The sequence below is a fragment of the Liolophura sinensis genome, chromosome 13 (assembly GCF_032854445.1).
Source record: "Liolophura sinensis isolate JHLJ2023 chromosome 13, CUHK_Ljap_v2, whole genome shotgun sequence".
In the NCBI taxonomy this organism is placed as follows: Eukaryota; Metazoa; Mollusca; class Polyplacophora; order Chitonida; family Chitonidae; genus Liolophura; species Liolophura sinensis.
The window spans coordinates 24,193,778-24,215,708 of record NC_088307.1 but is presented as its reverse complement, the minus strand read 5'-3'; the positions used below and the strand labels follow the sequence as shown (position 1 = coordinate 24,215,708).

Here is a 21,931-nt window from a genome sequence, read left to right as displayed (position 1 = left end):
GAATATGGAGAGGAAATAACACCACAAATACAGGTAGCACAGAATGTACACGTGTTGCGAGGAACTAATGCCACAAACACATGTAGCACAGAACACGCATATGTGGTGAGGAAATAACGTCACAAATACGTGTAGCACAGAACGCGCATATGTGGTGAGGAAATAACGTCACAAATACGTGTAGCACAGAACGTGCATATGCGGTGAAGAGATAATGCCACTAATACATGTAGCACAGAACGCGCATATGTGGTGAGGAAATAACGCCACAAATACATGTAGCACAGAACGCACATATATAGTGAGGAAATAACGCCACAAATACATGTAGCACAGAACGCACATATATGGTGAGGAAATAACATCACAAATACATCTAGCACAGAATATGGAGAGGAAATAACACCACAAATACAGGTAGCACAGAATGTACACGTGTTGCGAGGAACTAATGCCACAAACACATGTAGCACAGAACACGCATATGTGGTGAGGAAATAACGTCACAAATACGTGTAGCACAGAACGCGCATATGTGGTGAGGAAATAACGTCACAAATACGTGTAGCACAGAACGCGCATATGTGGTGAGGAAATAACGCCACAAATACATGTAGCGCAGAACGCAAATATATGGTGAGGAAATAATGCCACAAATACATCTAGCACAGAATATGGAGAGGAAATAACACCACAAATACAGGTAGCACAGAATGTACACGTGTTGCGAGGAACTAATGCCACAAACACATGTAGCACAGAACACGCATATGTGGTGAGGAAATAACGTCACAAATACGTGTAGCACAAAACGCGCATATGTGGTGAGGAAATAACGTCACAAATACGTGTAGCACAGAACGTGCATATGCGGTGAAGAGATAATGCCACTAATACATGTAGCACAGAACGCGCATATGTGGTGAGGAAATAACGCCACAAATACATGTAGCACAGAACGCACATATATAGTGAGGAAATAACGCCACAAATACATGTAGCACAGAACGCACATATATGGTGAGGAAATAACATCACAAATACATCTAGCACAGAATATGGAGAGGAAATAACACCACAAATACAGGTAGCACAGAATGTACACGTGTTGCGAGGAACTAATGCCACAAACACATGTAGCACAGAACACGCATATGTGGTGAGGAAATAACGTCACAAATACGTGTAGCACAGAACGCGCATATGTGGTGAGGAAATAACGTCACAAATACGTGTAGCACAGAACGCGCATATGTGGTGAGGAAATAACGCCACAAATACATGTAGCACAGAACACGCATATGTGGCGAGGAAATAACGCCACAAATACGTGTAGCACAGAACGCAAATATGTGGTGAGGAAATAACGCCACAAATACATCTAGCACAGAATATGGAGAGGAAATAACGCCACAAATACAGGTAGCACAGAACGCACATATATGGTGAGGAGATAACGCCACAAATACAGGTAGCACAGAACGCAAATATATGGTGAGGAAATAATGTTACAAATACATGTAGCACAGAACACGCATATGTGGTGAAGAAATAACGCCACAAATACGTGTAGCACAGAACGTGCATATGTGGTGAGGAAATAATGCCACAAATACATGTAGCACAGAACGCGCATATGTGGTGAGGAAATAATGCCACAAATACATGTAGCACAGAATGCGCATATGTGGTGAGGAAATAATGCCACAAATACATGTAGCACAGAACGCGCATATATGGTGAGGAAATAACGCCACAAATACATGTAGCACAGAACGCGCATATGTGGTGAGGAAATAATGCCACAAATACATGTAGCACAGAACGCGCATATGAGGTGAGGAAATAATGCCACAAATACATGTAGCACAGAACGCACATATGTGGCGAGGAAATAATGCCACAAATACGTGTAGCACAGAACGCGCATATGTGGTGAGGAAATAACACCACGAATACATGTAGCACAGAACGCGCATATGTGGTGAGGAAATAACGCCACGAATACATGTAGCACAAAACGCGCATATGTGGTGAGGAAATAATGCCACAAATACACGTAGCACAGAACTCACATATATGGTGAGGAAATAACGCCACGAATACATGTAGCACAGAACTCACATATATGGTGAGGAAATAACACCACGAATACATGTAGCACAGAACGCGCATATGTGGTGAGGAAATAATGCCACGAATACCTGTATCCTGTATCATGTACATGTATCACCTATGTTCAACTAGGGAGAAAACAAACCATTAGGAAAACTGTACATAATGGTACCCCCTGAAGGTACAAAGATAGACTTGCCTTAAAGCACGGCCAATAACTGATGTGACATTATGATGAAAGAAATGCTCCCTTTGCCAATAACAACTTCCATTTGAATCCCACACGAGACAGTGGCGTTTTCTATTTGGATGTAGAATTTATATTGGATTGATATTTCAATGTGTTTCAGTTGGATTGGTCTTAAACAGTGTACGCACGAAGTTTTTACTTATAGAGGGGCAATTTGAATAATCAACATGTCTATACATATATATGTACCCAAAAATACATCTGGCAGCCACATTGGTGCAGTGTGCCCCTTGTTCACGTATTTATCCAATATGGCTGACAAGCTTTTGTTCTGCTAGGGCCATTCTTTAAAACTTCTTTGTTGGGAGTTATCCTATTCTATTCATAAAAAATACATATGGTATGTCTGTAGAGAACACTCTGGCTAATAAAACTGATATGGATTTTAGAGAATTTCACACTTTGAGAGAAATAAAAGAAAAAACTAGCAAAATGCTTTTTATTTTTATTTTTTTTTTTTGGAGAGTTGGCCCGTTCATGTCCAATGAACATATCTTTGATGAAGGTCTAGGATGATATCACATGCAATCCTTCTACAAGATGGAACGTGTAATCCTATTTGTCTCTGGGTGGAGCAAAAAAATGGGTAACTTCACCCTGTGCCACCATCGCCCTGCCTGATAAATCTGCTGACTTAAAGCTGCAGCCAAATTAGTGAGAACTTGTCTAATTTCTAGAGTTAGTGTCCCAGCAATTTTATTTTCTGTTGAAGACACATGTATAATTACGTGATCAAAAAGCCTTGAAAAACAGGAAAAATAATCAAAAATATCAAGACTGTACAAAATAAAAAGGTGGACTTTCAATATTCTTTTTATTTCATTTTTTAGTGTTGTCTCACACATAAACACAACATAAAATTGATATTGCCATATATAATTATAGAAGACTGGTGAGTATAGAAATGTGGTGGCAGCTAGCAAATCAGACACGGTCCAATTGTTACAGCAGGTGTCCGTGACAACCTGCCTGTTGTTCAATCGCAAACTGATCTGATGTTCAATTGCAAACTGATCTGATGTTCAATCGCAAACTGATCTGATGTTCAATCGCAAACTGATCTGATGTTCAATCGCAAACTGATCTGATGTTCAATTGCAAACTGATCCAGCACAACTTTAAACTCGCAACTTTGTTAAACCCACAAGAGTTTGAGATTACCTCAACAGTCATTTGATTACACTGCAATATACTGCAACACAAAAATCCATTAAAGAGGCCTTGTATTGTGCTCATAATGAGCAAAGGCTGGAAATCGACACATCACATGCTTTAATATTTATTTATTTATTGATTTATTTGATTGGTGTTTTATGCAGGTTGCTGGCAGACCTTCCCTAGTGCGGCCAGTGAGGAAGCCAGCATGAGCTGGACTTGAACTCACAGCGATGGCATTGGTGAGAGACTCCTGGGTCATTACGCTGCGCTAGCCGAGCCACGGAAGCCCTCCATGCTTAAATAAACTGGCTTCACAAAGTCGACGCTCCTACCAAGTATTCTCACCTAAAATAGTCTGGTAGGACTACATGTATCTCATTTTGCATGGTGAAAGCTTTTCATTGAAATAGAGCCTTTGGAAAAACAAATACACATAACTTCCGAAGAAGAAACAGGAAGAAGAAACGGAGTCTTCACTGTTTTTATGTGAATGATAGTCAATTTTTTTTTTTTTATCACCTCACATATCATGTTAAATCATGCAACCATGGAGAGAATGAGTTGCATGCCAAGAGACAAGGGAAGAAAGAATATTTGGAGTGACAATAAAGGATTATTTTATTCACAATTTTGGTCAATCAATGTTGGACAATCAAAGGTGGGCAATCAATGTCCGACATGCGAAAGCAGACCTCAACACAACTTACATACGCACCGGTTGATGTGTTTACGTATTTATTTGGTTATAGTGTTTAACATCTTACTAAAGAATTTTCCACTTCAGGTTTATGGCCTGGTAAAGTAAACCAGAGTGCTTGGGAGAATACCTCCACCCTTCGGAGATCAGATCAGCTAGAGATGGACTCCAGCACACAAACTCATTAATCAAAGGCTTTACAGTCACAGCAAGCCAGCGCTTAACTGTTTAAACCAGCAGGACACTCCAAACACTGATTTTTGAAGCTCTTTTTAAGTTCTTTTTCTTAGAATAAAATCTTTAACAAACTAATACGTTTCAGGTAAAGCAAAACACTTTTAAACCATCCTCATTATTTTTGGTGTGAATAAGCTTTCGGCCCTGCAATTAAGATATTAAAAATATGCTGAAGCAAGCTGTAAATTTCTACAACGTAATTTATTTGACAAATAATAAGAGTTCCAAAGTTCAAAAACACCCCAGTGACTATAACATTTCAGAAATAAGAATTGGCCACTATATTTATATATGCATGTGTACTGCACATTGCATAATCATGGTGCACAAAATGTCACACAGTTTTAATACCGTCAAGTACACGTCTATACATATGTCCTTTAGCATGCATGCCCCTCTCATCACGATGAGCCTATACAAGACAGTTTTGGTCAAAAATCCATCAGTGTAAATCCACATATAGCACAAATTAAAATATCTAGCCAAAAATATCAGCCTTGTACATCTGCACTTGTTACCATTCAAAATCAGCAATGAAGTTCCTCAAATTTATGAACCGAGTCATCTGCACTATAATATTCACAAACTTTAGTACATCTTTTTAACACCATAAATAGAATATGTATCAGAGAGCTATTTACTGAAAGGTCATAATTTGAGTTATTATTGGTAAATACTAACAGTCTGATTTCATTAGCAAACATGTGACGTTAACTAAGGCATTCACCATTGTGGTTGGTTAAAATGTGTTCAACCCGAGTGATGTCACCATGAGGCTAAATGGACAGAAAATTTTGGTTTCCATATTGACCTCTGAATCATACAAGAGCAGTTTTTATTTATTGCATTTTATTTCTTACAATTCAGGAAAGCAATCAGGACTAGCTACATCTTTATCATTTCACCTTACTTTCAAGGCACAGAGTTTGACACTAGATCAGTGCTCGTCCCAGCTGCTTTTGAAGCCACAACAACTGGACTCCACCTTGTGACCTTGTTCAGCAGCCATATGCATGAAGCAAGAACATGGCTTTCTCAAGGTGAATGTATTACTTTAAATACTTTCTGTTATTAGCAATTTTTCACGTACCATATCTGCATTTTTTTTCAGTTGGATACACATATCATGTTACTTTCCAAAACACACCTTAAAATATCTTTCTATTACAAAGATCAATAGAACTCTCCGAATCAAGAAAAACAGGTACTAGTGACTAAGTCATGGGACAAACTGTGCATGTTTGTCAAATATACAGCATTTTCCTAGACACATACTTGATTCAACAAAAGAGTTAGACAGATGTTTTCAATACAATCACTACACTGCTATCCTGAACAATCCATTGCAAATGGAACTTTAACCTGTTATTCAGCAGAAGTCCGCAATAGAAAATGTTAATGACACAATCCGCTGCGCAAACCCATGGCAGTTTGGGCACGATGGCGTTCCGCCCAGGGTGAATTATCGTACCAGGAATGAGGGTCCATGGCGAAGCGAGCATTGGTGGCTTGAGTTCTGCGGGAAAGCCTTTCCACGATGGAGTTGAGCTGTTCTCGGTCCACCTTTCGGCCTAAGAACCTCGTCTCCAGTTCTGGAATGATAATGAACGTTTTACACTTGGGAGGCGGGATGTAGATGAATTTTTTATCAGCAAGATCCACACCTCCACGGCTTGCGATAGTTGGCATCGTGAGGCGCTGGACAATGTTGCCAAGGCGCTCTGGGCGGATGGCCTGACTGCCATAGACCTTGTGTGGGTCAGGGTGCCAAACACAGCTGTGGGCGGAGCGGGATCTTGGGGTTCCTCTGTGGTTATCTCTCTTTGAACTGCGAGTGTTCCGCAAATCGTGAGCTCTCTGAACAGTGCTGAAAAGTTTCTCCTCTGTCACCGTGTTTGTACCTGCCGTCAGTTTGCCTGACTTCTTGCTTTCACCAGAACCATTCTGTCCGACAACGCGATACGTATAAGGTTTAGGCACTGTGCTCCATGGACCTGCCCGTGAGCAAACCTCCACGTCACGCTCTATGGAAATTCGATCTGGGCTGATCTGCAAGTGGCGAGACTTCCTGAACCGTCCATCATAATGGGTGTAGTTTGACGAATGACCTGGCATGATAACACTGCAAAAGCTTTAACTCCACAAAAAACACAAAGTTCAAAAGCAATAAATTACTCCACTGCACAAACCAACCTTTGAGAATGAGGAAGATTGCCACTGTAGTCCACCTGAATGACTTAATGCAAAGCTGATTTGATCTCTAGTGTCAATACTCAGTTATACCCCAATAACTGTAACGACCAGTCAACGATTCACTTTATAACTTCACACTGTTTCGTGGTCTGGCAACCAAGGGTGAAACAACAAACATGGTAATTTTTTGATGGCATATATCACAGGCAACGTGGTATGACAGGTCAGTGACACCTGAGTTATGACGCCTCACTTAATGAAGGTTCCTAAGATTGGCAGGTGACAGGTGAGACAAACACATAGTCTGAACTCTTAATGCACAGGTGTGTTTATACCACCTAGCCAGGTATCTCCAGCCTTTGAACTACTGCCACTCAGGTAGCAGAAATGACCTCAGCTTTCAACTACATGCAAACACAAGTAGCTGTAATAGACAGCACTTCTTTCTGAATTCTCCTCCAAGGCAGCTAACTAGCACTTGAAAACTTTGTAAAACAGGATGTATTCTGCCTTTACTACACTGGTACTGACAGGAATTTCACAGTTCTCTTCCCAAAACATGAAAAAAAAACCAGTCAACACTTAAAAGACTCTGGTAGACATGTACTAATGTAAACTTTGTAGTCCAGGATATCCTGAAAGTAAAGCGGAAATTGATAATGCTCCAGGTAGCACAGGTAACTGTACTGTTCAAAACATGCCCATGGATGATGTCAGCACAATGTACGTGTAAATAACAATGAAAGCTTCCCATTCAAGTGCTAGGAAAGCTTTTCTTTTCCCCACAGTCTGTCTTTAGATCTCAAGTCTTGTGAAAATTCTTGTACCTTGTAGTATCACTTTAAAAAATATCTCTTCCAGCAAATCTGCTATAACATGGAATAACACTCTTTGAAAGTCTGCTCAGGTAAATGTGCAGGTGTGAAAGTAAAGAAAATCCAGTCCTTTGATAAACTGTAGTCTTCCGATATGTATAAATACTTGTAGCACCAAAAAGCTTTCTGCACCCTTCTAATGAATTACAGTGCAATAACTCAAGAGTACAACTGCTGTTCAAAAAACCCTCTCTCAAGTGTTTTGACCCAATTCAGAGATGTACGATTTATGTAAGTTTCTAACTTCTTCCATGTACATGTAAACTTTACCACCTGGAGACCTACACATACATGTATACCTGGTACATGGGTATATTAACTCCTAAGTCATGTAAATGGAACCTTCCACTTTGATACTAGTTACATGTGGCTACTACACAATTAATTCCTACCCTACAGAATCGCTGCCAAAATTCGGAGCCATCTGCGTAATAGCTAGTAACAAAAACTTCAGCTAATGCCCACTCCTACATATATAATTTTACACTAGGAAAAAATAAAACACTACCATAAAATGCACCCTTGATTCAAACTCTTGCGATATCTAACCACAATGCACATAGATAGATCCTTGTAATTTAAACAATTAGTAATTGATCTAACTTCACACCATAAATTACATTCAGGCCACTACCCCCCTCCCCCACTTCCCCTCCAACATCTCCCCCCTCCAAGGGATCCCCCTCTCTTTATTTTATTGGGTCAATCAGGCCACCGGCAGGTATTTAAACCAATGTGATACCTGATAAAGTCATAGGTCAATGTGTAGTTAAGTCAACCGAGGCTATACATACCATTATTGATACCACAGTGCTAATACAATTAAGCTCAATGAATAAGGCCATTCTAATTCAATGTTATGTTTTACTCCAAGCATTTTTAGGTCTTTACTAATCACAAATTTCTGAAAATCATGATATACTGGCACTGTTAAAATCAAGCTGATTTTTCCAGTTATATGGTATATGAACATAACCCAAACTATCTGTAAAATTTCTGTCTAATTTAATCCTACAGCCTGACAACATTCTAACATGCAGAAAATACACCCAAAAAAAAAATTAAGTCAAGAAAATATGATGCACATGCATATATGAAGTATATTGAGAGATTACATTGTTGAATATATGAGATACAATTCAGATGCATTTTAGTGGTATAATCAGAACTTCAGGTATCAAACAAACATTTTACAGACTTTTCTCTTCTGCTGGGAGTAGCCATGTCTATAAAAATTCACTGACCTTAACCTAGGTACACTGAACACCCACGCTTAACAGCTGTCACTTGTAAGTAAAAATAATACCACATACACTTTCAATTTTAGACTATTTCTGACGTTTAGCATTAAGATATCCATTACACAAAAAATTAAAATGGTTTGGCCTAAGTAAGTATTTAGCTTTAGAACTGATTAGCCTCACAGGCTTATGTCCTTGAAGGGGGGGGGGGGGGATATAACCCATTATAACGACAAAGATGGATTACTGTGTAAATACCAGCGAACTGTGTCAATGCCGGATAAGAGTAGCAAATCTTACGTCAGCCAGTTTTTGTAGGCTAATTGACTTTTCTGACCTTTTAATGCAGATATAAGATCAATAACCCCTACAGATTATAGCACCCTTAATTCCATAGTTGGGAGCTAGAACATGCACGCAGTTATACACATGTACGAATCTTTAGCTCTCCAAAGCTAAACATTAAAACTGGACGGATGATTTATGAGGTATAAAATATTCAATGGCTGAGCTGTCAAGTTTTATAAAGTGACGCAACTAGTAATCACTCAGCAGCTGAACAACAGCTACAATTCCCAAACATTCATACACACATAATATTAATTTGAATGCCAAACCCATTCTCTGACTTCATTTCTTAGTCATTTTCTTGTTTTTTTTGGGTGTATTTTTTTTTTCGCTGTATATTTCTTTCTTGCTGTTTTTTTTTTTCAGAATAAAAACACTGCATTTCTGTCACTTGATTTCATCACAACTGTAGAGATGATAAGACGTTACCTTAACAGATATTTAATCAATGATTAACCTACAATCAGTACACCTGTAACCATAGTAGCCGTAGTAACTGTCATGATTGATACTTTCTACCATGATAATCAATCTCATGCTGCTTTACACAGAGCTGGTTTAATACAAGACATTGGTGAATCGCCATTTTTCACATCATCGTAACATCTCTTTGTGCCATGACTTTGTAGCCTTACCGCATGGGAGGGCTAAAGGGCGCATTTTAAAAGGGCAGGTAGATACAATGATAAATAAATTATCAATAACCCATGACTTACTTTGCAAAAAATTTTGCTTAAGACTACTGTTTCAGTAATTCAATAAAATAAATTCATCTCTTGTAAATAAAAATAATGTCTATACATGTACCTGCCCATGTGAAAAGGCATAAATTTGCCCTCACCCATTGTATTTAACATGTACATGTACTTAATTTTTCAATGGACAAGTGGATACCTTTTCCATCGCAAGCATCTCAATGTTTACAATACTTGTACTTTATTGGTCAACTGAATCAATTTTTCCATCAATCAGAAACCTTAATGATGGAATACTTGTACTTCATTGGTCAAATTGATCACTTCTTTTTATCAGTAAGAAAAATCAATGTTTCAATACTTTCACTACTGGTACTTCATTGGTCAAATGGTTCACTGTTTTTTTAAACCAATCAAAATCTACACTGCTATAGACCAGCTCAAACTATGTGCAATTACAAGCAGAAATGTACATCCCTATACATGTGTTCTCTGCAAATAATTTTTTTAAAAAATGTACAAAAATGACTGGAATGAAATGAACTGTTTTTTTTTTTTTGTTTGGAGTATCACAAATTTATAGTGATTTAATGAGAATCTGATTTTTATGTTCCTGATAATTCTAACGACAATGAGCTAGGATTATTGAATATTTATTTATCTGGTTGGTGTTTTACGCCATACTCAAGGATGTTTCACTTGTATGACTGCTGCCAGCATTATGGTGGGAAGAGACCAGGAGAAACTCACGACCACCTGCAGATTGCTGGCAGACCTTCTCAGGTACGGCCAGAGAGGAAGCCAGCAGGTTGCTGAATAAACGTACATTGTAATATAATTTGGACAAATGTCACATTCATGATATTCATGACAAAAAAAAAGCTGCTCAGCATTCATGTGTTTAAAACCATAGTAGAAAACCAATCTTCAATCAGGTGGTTCAGGGGACAAGAATGAATGACAAGACACGTCAGGAATTGTGCCGAGTCAATATTCCTCGGCTGACTATTAATAACCAGTTGATATCTGCCCATTCGCGTGTCAATAAGGATCACTTTAACAGACTTAATATAAGTCAGCTTTGACCCGAAAATGTATGTATATGTACATGTATGAACCGATTATATGACAGGATTAAGACACAAAACAAATTTTCAAAGTTGTTGATTTTCTATGTAGGCCTACATGAGGTGATACATGTAGGTGGTAATATTTATTTATTTATTTATTGACTTTAATGTTTGTTTAATGCCGTACTCAAAGATTGTTCACTTATATGACGGCAGTCAATTTTTACAGGTGGAGGAATACGGGGTAGTTGGAATAAACCACCAACCTTTGGCAAGTTACTGATGAACCCACATGTAATGTACTAAGCAGAGATATGCACACCACATTGGTGAAAGGCAATGAATGTTAGACTGCACAAACCCCCACATGAGCGTCACTGACAGTTTATTGCCGCCTGAAGGCCCCACCAGCTGTGAGGCCAGGGGGTGTACGATGTAAGATTACGCGAAAGGGAATGCAATAACACCCTGATTATTATGCATGCAGGTTTCTCGTTACAGTCAATACAGAGGTTGTCATAAATTCACATGAGTGAAGGACAAGTGAGAATTATTGCCTATGTACTTGAACACTGAATTTTCAGTGAAATTAATTGGGTCACATATCACCCTATACTACATCTTATCTTCCCTTGCCTGGGCATGTAAAATATCAGAGCAGTTACCTTACATGAACACGCATGCATCAGCTGACCCTCAGTCACGCTCAAATCAAGCCTGTTTACTACCATTACCATATTTATTGATTTATTTATTTGATTGATCCTTTAGGCCATACTAAAGAATATTTCACTTATACAACGGCAGCCAGCATTATGGTGGGGGAAACCATGACCATCAGCATTAGCTGGACTTGAACTCACAGTGAGGGCATTAGTGAGAGGCCCCTGGGTCATTACACTGCGCTAGCACGTTAACCAACTGAGCCATGGAGGCCCCACCATTACCATATATGACCTCAAATTTCACCCACAAATGTGCATTTTTTGAGGCAAATAAATGTCACAAAATATTAGTTTTGGTCCTGAAACTTCAGTTTTCCAGTACAATATCATTGCATATTCCAAGCAAACTTTGTGACATCTTTCTTAAATCAACAAGAATCTAAGAATCAGGAAAAACTGACAAGAAAGTCATGGTATGAAATTTACAGTCATATAGGACAGGTGTAGGAAATCTCAAGGTATCCAAAATGAGCGCAAAGAGCAAGTAGAACAGGGAAATAAATACATACTATCACTAGTATATCTAAGGTACATGTAAATCTGTAACACGCTGAAACATGAATATTGACAGCCTAGCCTAACCGTACGTGTGACGTTCTTAAACCTATCATTATGTGATTGGTTTTTACGTGCTAGTTACACCAGTGTTTCTGCATAATCTTAAGCTGCATGGTCCCTAGTGACATGTCCATTTACTAGATCTCAAGGGAAACTTACTGAAACCTGAGAATTAAATCAAGTCAGCTTTTCTGAAATTTAAATTCATTCACACTGTACATGTTATGCATCTTCATACATCCTCTGTAACCATGAATTTGATTGGCACCAAGGCACAAATTTTCACCAAATGGGCAAGAACATGAATGCTGTATGTCATACTGGAGAAGGCAAGTGAACTTCATGTCAGACCACCTAAAACAGACGTTACCAGTGCTACCAGCCATATCGTCCTTAAATCTGAAACACTTTTACTGCATCTATTGTACTAAGAGGAAAAATAAGGACGAGATAAAGAATAATTACTCTTTCAGATTCATGTAAGATAACAAAACAGTGATAGACTACCACCAGTGTCAATGGGCAGGGGAAATTCTGTCAGCTACTGGGGTTGAACCGTTGAACCAACCAGGCGGTTGGAAGACTGAAAGACAAGTATCTTAATCATGCAGCCACAACATACCACAAAACTATGATTTATTTGTCAGATCTTCCCACGTACGGCCAGAGAGGAAGCCAGCATGAGCTGGACTTGAACTCACAGCAACCGCATTAGTGAGAGGCTGCAGGGTCATTATGCTGCGCTAGCATGCTAACCAACTGAACCAACTAACCAACTCTGAAGCTTCTCGTATACATAAATGAGACTAGGCACTGTAACGGTATTACCTTTTGAGCTGAAAATTGCTTTTTAATAGGATATCCCATTAGCTTCCAAATAAACCTCAAAACACCTTTCTAAAATCAATCAGACTCTCAGAATCTGGCAAAGGGTGCACCTTTGTCACTGACTGTATGACCCTGGAGCAGTGGATCCAGGGTCAATTCTGGGTCGAGTCACACCTAAGACTTTAACAGAGGAATTTGCAGCTACCTCACTTAATCAGTATAATGCCTTGGGGGAGGGGGGGGGGGTCTTGCCTTTGGTAAGGCGTCTCAGTGAAGCAGCACTAGATAAAAGAGTGGATTCCTTCGTCGTCAAAATGATTGTTGAGTACGACCTTAAACCCCAAGCACTCACTCAATATAATGAAACCAGACTTACCTCCCTTCTCAGAGACCCGCTGGGGCAGTCCTGCATGAAGTCTTTGTACCTGAAGTTCAAAATAGGTCAAAGGTCACCTCTTATTCACACAATGTTGCATAGTCGCGATTACTCTAGGAAAAGCTGGCATATCAAGGTCAGTTTGGATGTATACAATAGTGAAAACAGGTGACCTACAGGTACATGTAAACCAAAAAAGGATGACTTTTTCTGATCCAACAAGTTTGAAAGCCTAAGTTAGCACAGCTCAGTTTAGACTGCGGATGTATTAAAACTTGGAAGTATAGACTTTATTTTGTGCAGATAAGCAACTGTTGAAATTCTAGTTTGGTGTTGTACATGTCAGACATAAGTATTTCTTCACAAAGTGCACATTTAGAGGTAAATAAAGGTAAAAAAAGATATTTCTGCCTGGTGTTGTATTTTACACTTTCCCAAAACGATATACGTGTATTATGCTGCTTTCAGCACAAACACCTTCTGTATAGATCAGTAGTACTCTCAGAACTAATGAGTCACTCAGTCCCGAGAGGTCAAATACATTTACTTATTTACTTGATTGGGGTTTTACGCTGTGCTCAAGAATATTTCACTTATACGACAGCAGCCAGCATTTATTGTGGGAGGAAACCTGGCATATGCTGGGGGAAACCCACGACCAGCCACAGTTTGCAGCCAGACCTTACCACATACGGCTGAAGAGGGAGCCAGCATGAGCTGAACTCACAGTAATCGCATTGGTGAGAGGCCTCTGGGGGATTGTCCCAAGGTCAAATACAGTATAATGACGAGACTCGAGGACGAGCTACACACATGACAGAAGGTCCTGATCACAGCTGAACATGATGCTCTCTTCTGTGACACTGCAGTGCTTGTGTACTTCATATGTGTGTTATGAGCATGCATACATCAATAATCGTGACGTAATAAAGGAAAGCACAAAAGAGTTCACAGCTTTGGACCATTTTGTTAAAGACGGCAGGGAGTTTTACGAGTTCCCTATAGTTTTATCAGCCACCCGAATTCCTCAACCTTCTCGCACGTGAAAAAGCAACTTTCAGTGCAATTTATCCATGTTTTTTAGTTGATTTTGGAGACAAAACACTACAAACTTTGGCCAATTGAAGGGCTTCACGGAAAGCATAATTTTACCTGTCTCCAAAATTATTCGCACGTTGAAAGGAGCATATGGGGATTTAAACCCGGGTGCGAAATTTTAACTCTGAGACACATTAATTTTACGACGCTGGGTATAAATTTAGTCTCACAGAGAAAAATGATGTCAGTCTGCGAAGGGTATAAATTTCATATATATATATATATATATATATATATATATATATACATATATATGTGGGCAAGGCCTGCAGCTCTGACAAGTTCATGTCAAAATTTTAACCTGCCTGATTAGCCAATGGCAATCAAGAATCAAAAATGATGTAGGGACAAAGAATCAGGCCCTCAGAATTTGCTTGAACAAACACCTTGCAAACATGCAAAAACGGTTGAAGAATCACAGTATCTGAAAATGTGTTTGGTGGCAGCCATGTATATGTATGTGCTATGTATACCAGGAGCTGTATGTACACACGAACAGGTATACTAGTATATAACATTACATATACTGTACATGTAACCCCCAAAAAATCAATCATAAAAGAAATTTTTATTGATTCACTTGACAAAATGAACAATTACTATATTTAAAATGTGCATCTTAAAAATGTACATGTACCATGGATGAAAAGTCAATGCATGGTGCAGATTGCAGTCCATGTCACACACATGTAACTTGTGAACAGCAGCTGACAGTTGCCACAAAATGTGCATGTACAATCCACATGTAAGCATGGTTTATTTAGGGAGCCGTCACAGAACAGGACAGAGCCACGGGGAGAGTAAATAAAACATGGCCACGAACCTCGCTGCCAGTCGCCCTATTAGCCTCTTGGTGAACGGACAATGTTTCATCCATGTTAGGTGTGTGTTTAATGTGACAAAGCTATAAAACATTCATTGTCCAATTTCTGCTCCTTAGCTATACATAGTACTTCACTTGAGGGTAAAGCCAACAGCAAGTAGCAACTCTGATCTGCAGCTAAGCGACACAGGACCCCAATGGACATGTCCACGGGGAAAACTTTGACATTTAGGGCTTGACCTTCATGGCAAACACCACTTCTAAAGCTGTTTAATATCCATGAATCTCTATTAAATAAACGTACAGGATCGAAAATGTTCCAGGTTATAGCGAAAAATGAATAAATGAATGATTCTGGCTTAACGTCAATTCGGCAAAAATTGCAACAATATCGTGGCAAGAACATGTTTACACCAGGAGACTGGTAAATGGTTTAGGATGCACTGAGAACATTCAAAATCAAGCAAACACCCAAATATTACACCTAATTTGAGATATTTTAATGCATGATGTAATTTCGGCACCTTTAAAGTGTATCAAAATGTCCCTGTACATGGAATTAACAATGGCTCATCAATTTAATGATTGGCCATCCTGGTCAGAACTACTCTAAAGGCCCATAAATTTTGTCAGTGACTAATTTTCTGATTTTTCCTGATTCTGAGAGTTGCATTGATTTTAGAAAGATGCTTTGTAGTTTACTTTGAACAAGGGATGATATTCTACCAGAAAATTGTCAGTTTCAGCACCAAAAATAATATTGTATGACATTTATGGCCTCTAAATACCAGCATGCATGCATGGAAGAACTTCTGTGGACGAAATTTTAGGTCATTTGGGAGTATGTATATATATATATATATATATATATATATATATATATATATATATATATATATATACATATGTACCTCTAAATTCGTTAAGATTTTTCTGTAATCTGGGGAAGCTACATGAGACTACACACTCTTTCCCTTACTCCCTGCCCCCAACCCGTAAAATTACCAGTCTGTGTGCAACTCCACTTTAGGAATCCTTCATATGTCCACTTGTGTTAGAGGATGAAGTACATACATTTCAAACATACATGGATTGTCTATTTTTTTTTTTTTTTAACAAATACTATACGTTAAACCACATGTCACAAGCCAAACTGTTCAGGCAGTTGTAATTTTGGCCTTTTGTGGAATTATTTTGGGCATTTTTGGGCAACTCTAATTTGGGCACCATTATATAGTATGAAATGGGGCCTGCATAAGACTGCACTAGGCCAGCTCAAGTTCATCACATATTCTATGAGCGACTCATCTCTCACCTAAGTCAGCCAGAGAAATAAGATTTGGTTTAATCAATCTGCTTAGAAGGGACACGGCAACACACGAGGTAATTTAGCCATTAGATTCACGCCTTAATGTACTTGAAGATTAAATTTCCAATTTCGTACCAAAGAGTATTGACATTGATTCTGGGAATTCACACCTGGGATTAAATTGCATTTTACACTCCGCAGGAGTCTCAGCTAAAACTACATGTGTTTTGAATCGAACAAATGTATGAAGTTAGTGGGAGGTGAAAGGACCAGCTCTGGCATCAACATTTCAGAAAAAAATATTACTGTACATGTTAAAAAACACATGCTTCCAATTTAATACATAGTTGAGGGGAAATGACCAAAAAGAGAAGAAGAAGTCAAAGACAGAGAGAGATTTGAAATGAAATGAAATTATCTCTGAGCGGCGGTCGTCTCAAGGATTACATGTACATTTCATCCAACCACCCCAACGGCTCTCCCCCCCCCCACCTCCCAACTCCAACCAATTAGAAACACCACGACACCCAGAAGCAAATGTACATTTCAATGTGCATGTAGAGCTACAGGTATTCTGAATTAATTCTATGTGCTTACCATTGTTTCAGTTCCTTTCGTGTAACTGAAATAGTCAAAAAAGCAGACGGATAAATACATGTGTTACACATATCAGCAATAAATAAAAACAAATGCAATACACATGCATACACAAATATTAACCAGTCACGTAAACAGTGATTATACACATGCAGACGCGGTTTAAGGGATAGTAAATAAACTAAAGACCCTTGTTGTTGTTGTAATCCATGAATACATCATTAAACCCAATACATGATTTATTCCTGACATACTGCTACAGCAGAAACTGCATGGACTCATGCTTAGAGGTAGTCATGCTTTCAATCTCTTAGACATATGGGACATGGGTTCAAACCCAGCCTTGGACTAGGAATTTGTAGATTTCCATGCTCTAACTGTATATGGGGCTTTGGTGACAGTAAGCGGTTGACGACTCTTGTGGGGCTTATTTAGCAGCATGTTGAAAAAAAAACTGGCAAGGCCTAATACAGTTTTCTAGTTTTGGCACTGTTTCCATATGCTAATTTGGTGAGTAACTGAGTGTTTGGGGTTTAACGTCATGCTCAACAATTTTTCAGTCATATGACGATGATACGCTAATTTGCGCTAACATGTTTTTAGATATTAAGAAATGTTAAATTAATCCCATAGATACCAAATTATAGTGTTAAAATTACTACTGAATCATTGTACAGTCATTATGCATGGCTACTAAGAATTTCTAAATCAAATTTATCAGGCAACGATTCCCATAATTTGGGCTTTCCCATAATTTAAGGCACAGTGTAATTTGAGCACCTCCAAAGGGTATCAAAATATGCTTGAATTTGGCCCTGAATTCTACCAGAATGATATGCCCATTTGTACCTTACATGTGTGAATCAGACAGCAGATGTATCATGGACATACTACGATACACATGACTGTACGGTACATGAATACTAGTTTTAAAGTAAAAGAAAGCTAAATATGAAGTAATGTTCATCATACAGGCAACTGAAAATTATACATAAAAATACACTCATTTCAATTCTTTTTTTTTTTCAGATCTTTTTGAGAGGGTTTAAAGCCAATCAAATATCTGAATTCTATGGGCTTTATGAGCCATACTAACAGTATCTAGGAACTCTGACATCACCTCGCCTTTTTTTCATGATGTTCACCAGATGTAAGGAATTCTGGGTAATCTTTTATAAGTAATGTTTTACTCATGGGTAAAGAGAGTTATTCTAACATTCAGTGTCGTGATTTGAGCTGATAAAATTTCATGAGACGTCAGAGTTCCTACACTGATAGTATGGTCCATAAAGCCCACCTTAGAATTCAAATGTTTGAACACCTTTAAGTCTCTTCACAACAATGTAAAGAAAAATAAATGAAAGTATATTTATGCATAGTTTTAAGTGGTGTACTTAGTGATACCGGCTTTGAGGTCTTTTCCTTTAAGGGTTGATCACCTAGTTACTAACGAGTTACTATATAACTGTACATCTACATAACTATAACTAATGGATATCTCATGACAGTGTCATTTCAACTCTCATCAATGTCGCTGCAAATATTCTCTCGGGAGCAGAAATCTATCGCATCTCATTAATAAATAATACCCGCGACAAAGAGAGGCACCAGCATGTCAGACAATTCTAATTTCTGTAAGTGTCCATGCTTTTGTTCAACAACATGCATAGAAACAATATATATAATGGCTGTGGAAACAGAGACTGCAAATAGAGCATATTTCCAATACAAACAGATAGTTAACATTTGCATGTACAAACACCATCGTCAACTTCATAAAAACAATCGATGTGCACACTGTATTTTTGCAAATATTACAGCGATTTAAGAACCCTTTCGCAAAGCGCACACAAACAGTTACAGAGTGGTACTGCTCCACTGTAAATATTACCATAGCAACATAGTGTTTACAATACCCGTTGCTATGGTGTCTAAATGTATGCATGTGTAAAAAGGGACCCCGGAGACTTGAATATTAAAATGGTATCAACATGTATGGTATTTCTCCCCATTTTTTCACTTTAAATAAAAATCATTCCCTGATTGGTTTTCTTCCAAAAAAGAAAACACTCAATTTGTACAGAGGTCAGAGTATCTACCTCGCAAACGGGAGATCTAGGGATAGTTTGTCAAATGATTTTACTCATCATTTACTTGCTGTTTGATTGTTGTATAATGCCATCCTCAAGATTTTTTCATGTACCATGATGGTGGTCAATTATTATGGGTGGAGGAAACTGGAATGCCTGGAGAAAACCACCCATCTTGGGCAAGTCACTGACAAACTTTCCCACATGTGATGCAGGGATATATGAACACTACATTGATAGAAGGGAGATCATCGAAATCCGCAATTCCTGTGTCCAAGGGCAGAGAATGAACTTATTGTTTTCAATAATACCAGATTGAGCAAACAGCCACATGAGCAACACTGACCACTTACTACCAACCAGGTCCCAACTGAAGTGAAAGCAAAGGTGCATACAGATTCACTGTAAAAGGCTGATTTTGTGTCTCCCAGCGACTCATTGGCAAGCATCTCTAACCACTGGTGGCATATCTCTTTTAAGAGCTTCCACAGAGTCAAGACCTGTATGTCTTGACAGCACGGTTAAATGATAAGGATCAAGACAGTCAGAAATGCTTTCCTAAACTGTACAAAAACTACAATGTATTAAAACCACTGTCGTTAGATTCTGAGGACGACACAAAAACAAAGGTTTTTTGGCATTTCCAATTTTGCCTGGTGTGATGACATGCAAGAATACTTGGCGTCACTCATCATGAATGTATAGCAACATATGACCTTGTTCTTTCAAATGCGCATGGTGTCATTCCAGGATAACTGCCTTACTCGACGTCACTCGTCATCACATAGGGAACATTATTACATCACATCAGGAAAATTTTACGGAAATTGCTGACGATGTTGTTTTTGAGGACTCTTCAATTATACGTGTTATTTGCCATAAATCTGTTTGAACCATGGTGTTAGCTCTGTTCCCTAGGGTATCCTTCATATTTTAATATTTCCCCCTAGGTTCTCTCAGCACTGAAGTAACATGAAATAAAATGAGCATATCTAGATTTGGCCGTATCTTTGTCCCTGTTTTACACAGCTCAACAACGAACCCATCACAATAATCCACAGAACACACAGAGTATATGCTTACAGATCACATCAAGACTACATACAAATTAAATTCTAAGTATATGGCATTATCTCGCAAGACAAAAGAATAGCCAAGAACATGGACATCTGTACAAATTTTAATTTAATTGAAGCAGACTATGTCACAAAACAAGCCTTGTTCATGCATCTAGGACACCCTGCCCACATTCTGGGAAATTCCTGACAATAACACTAACAGTGTCAAATCAATTATCTAAATTAATTATCCAAACAAATATATATGTAAGCTTCAAAAGTAAAACTTTTTTTCAAGTTTACAAGTTATGAAGAAATGAATTTCAAGAGAAATGTATCTGATTTCCTTCTGTTAATTAATGACCATGTTAAACTATCAGTGCCCATTATAATTCAAATGCAAACTTTTACAGGGAGAGTTACAGTCCATGTAGGCCTAGAATTAAGAGCTCTCTATCATACTGAATAATGGCTCTATACGTTAAACATGGGTGGCAGAGACTACATGTATGATCTGGCTTTTACATGAGCTAAAAGCAACAGCTGCTAAGCTACAGGGCGCTGTCACCACACAGCATGATACTGAGTGCTCGTCTTATGAATGTAACCAGACATTCATTTATTCCAATTTTCACCTGATTCACGTAAATTACACCTATACCAGTGACACAGAGAAATGTCGCACCTGAATTAAGGGCCGGCGAGCGTACAAGACATTAACACAACACTTGCAAAGGCAATTATGTTGTGCATCGCATATTAATTACACTATCGTATGCTGGACACACCCACTCCACTGTTGCTGTCAGTGCCACTGGGGCATGTCAACAACAACACGCTGGCATCGCGCGCCATTTACTTACAGTAGGTGCTCGACAGTAAATCCTTCAAATCGTTTGAGGAGAGCCTGCAGTGTCGCTGTCCCATCTCGCGCTAACTCGGTCTGAAATCTCCTCAGGAGACCCTTGGTTTGCCATCTAGTCGTTGAGACGAGCAACGAGCGATTTGAGTTAGGCCGCCATCTTCCATGGCTTACTGAGGTCACGTGACGGATCGTCAGCGACACCTTTGGGTGCAAGGAAACAGCGCGGAATACATGAATAATGGCAACGTTAATGAGCTTGAGCCGTCCACGCTTGCGGGGATATAGCGATATATGCGACAATATTGCTCTACACTGAGCCTTTGCATATGCGCAGCAGGACAAAATATCGATTACTGATGATAAAAAGCCACACAGGTTTTATTTGTGATCGTGAGGGTGGCATTTTGCAAGCAAAACGGATTCTTGTATATAGGCCTAGGTACATGATAATCGTATATTTCATGATCAGGGGATCTACCTACCTCTGTTGTCATTTCATGTCCAATAATTCGCTGCCTCTGCGCATTTACACCAAATGACAGATCGAAGTTTTCTGCCCTTGACCTTTAGAGAATGTTGAAACACGATCGGCTAGCTACTTCCATCATATAGATCGCCACGATATGGTACAAATGCTGGCAAGGTGGAGGTAAACCCAGATCATTCATTCCATAGGGGCCTAGGCCTATATCTAATAGACTATGGACCCATATATATGAAGTAGA

General features: G+C 38.8%; 1 protein-coding gene across 1 annotated transcript in view; it reads right to left on the bottom strand.

Moving 5' to 3' along the window:
- Positions 1-21,329, bottom strand: part of LOC135480097 (neuronal calcium sensor 1-like) — a 29,688-nt gene extending 8,359 nt beyond the window's left edge. The window contains exons 1-3 of the mRNA XM_064759851.1: positions 21,205-21,329; positions 17,194-17,218; positions 13,367-13,415 (exon numbers count right to left, since the gene is read on the bottom strand). Coding sequence (XP_064615921.1) covers positions 13,367-13,415; positions 17,194-17,218; positions 21,205-21,268 — 138 coding nt within the window. The 5' untranslated portion in view covers positions 21,269-21,329. The remainder of the gene's footprint in view (positions 1-13,366; positions 13,416-17,193; positions 17,219-21,204) is intronic.
- Positions 21,330-21,931: the final 602 nt, after the last annotated feature.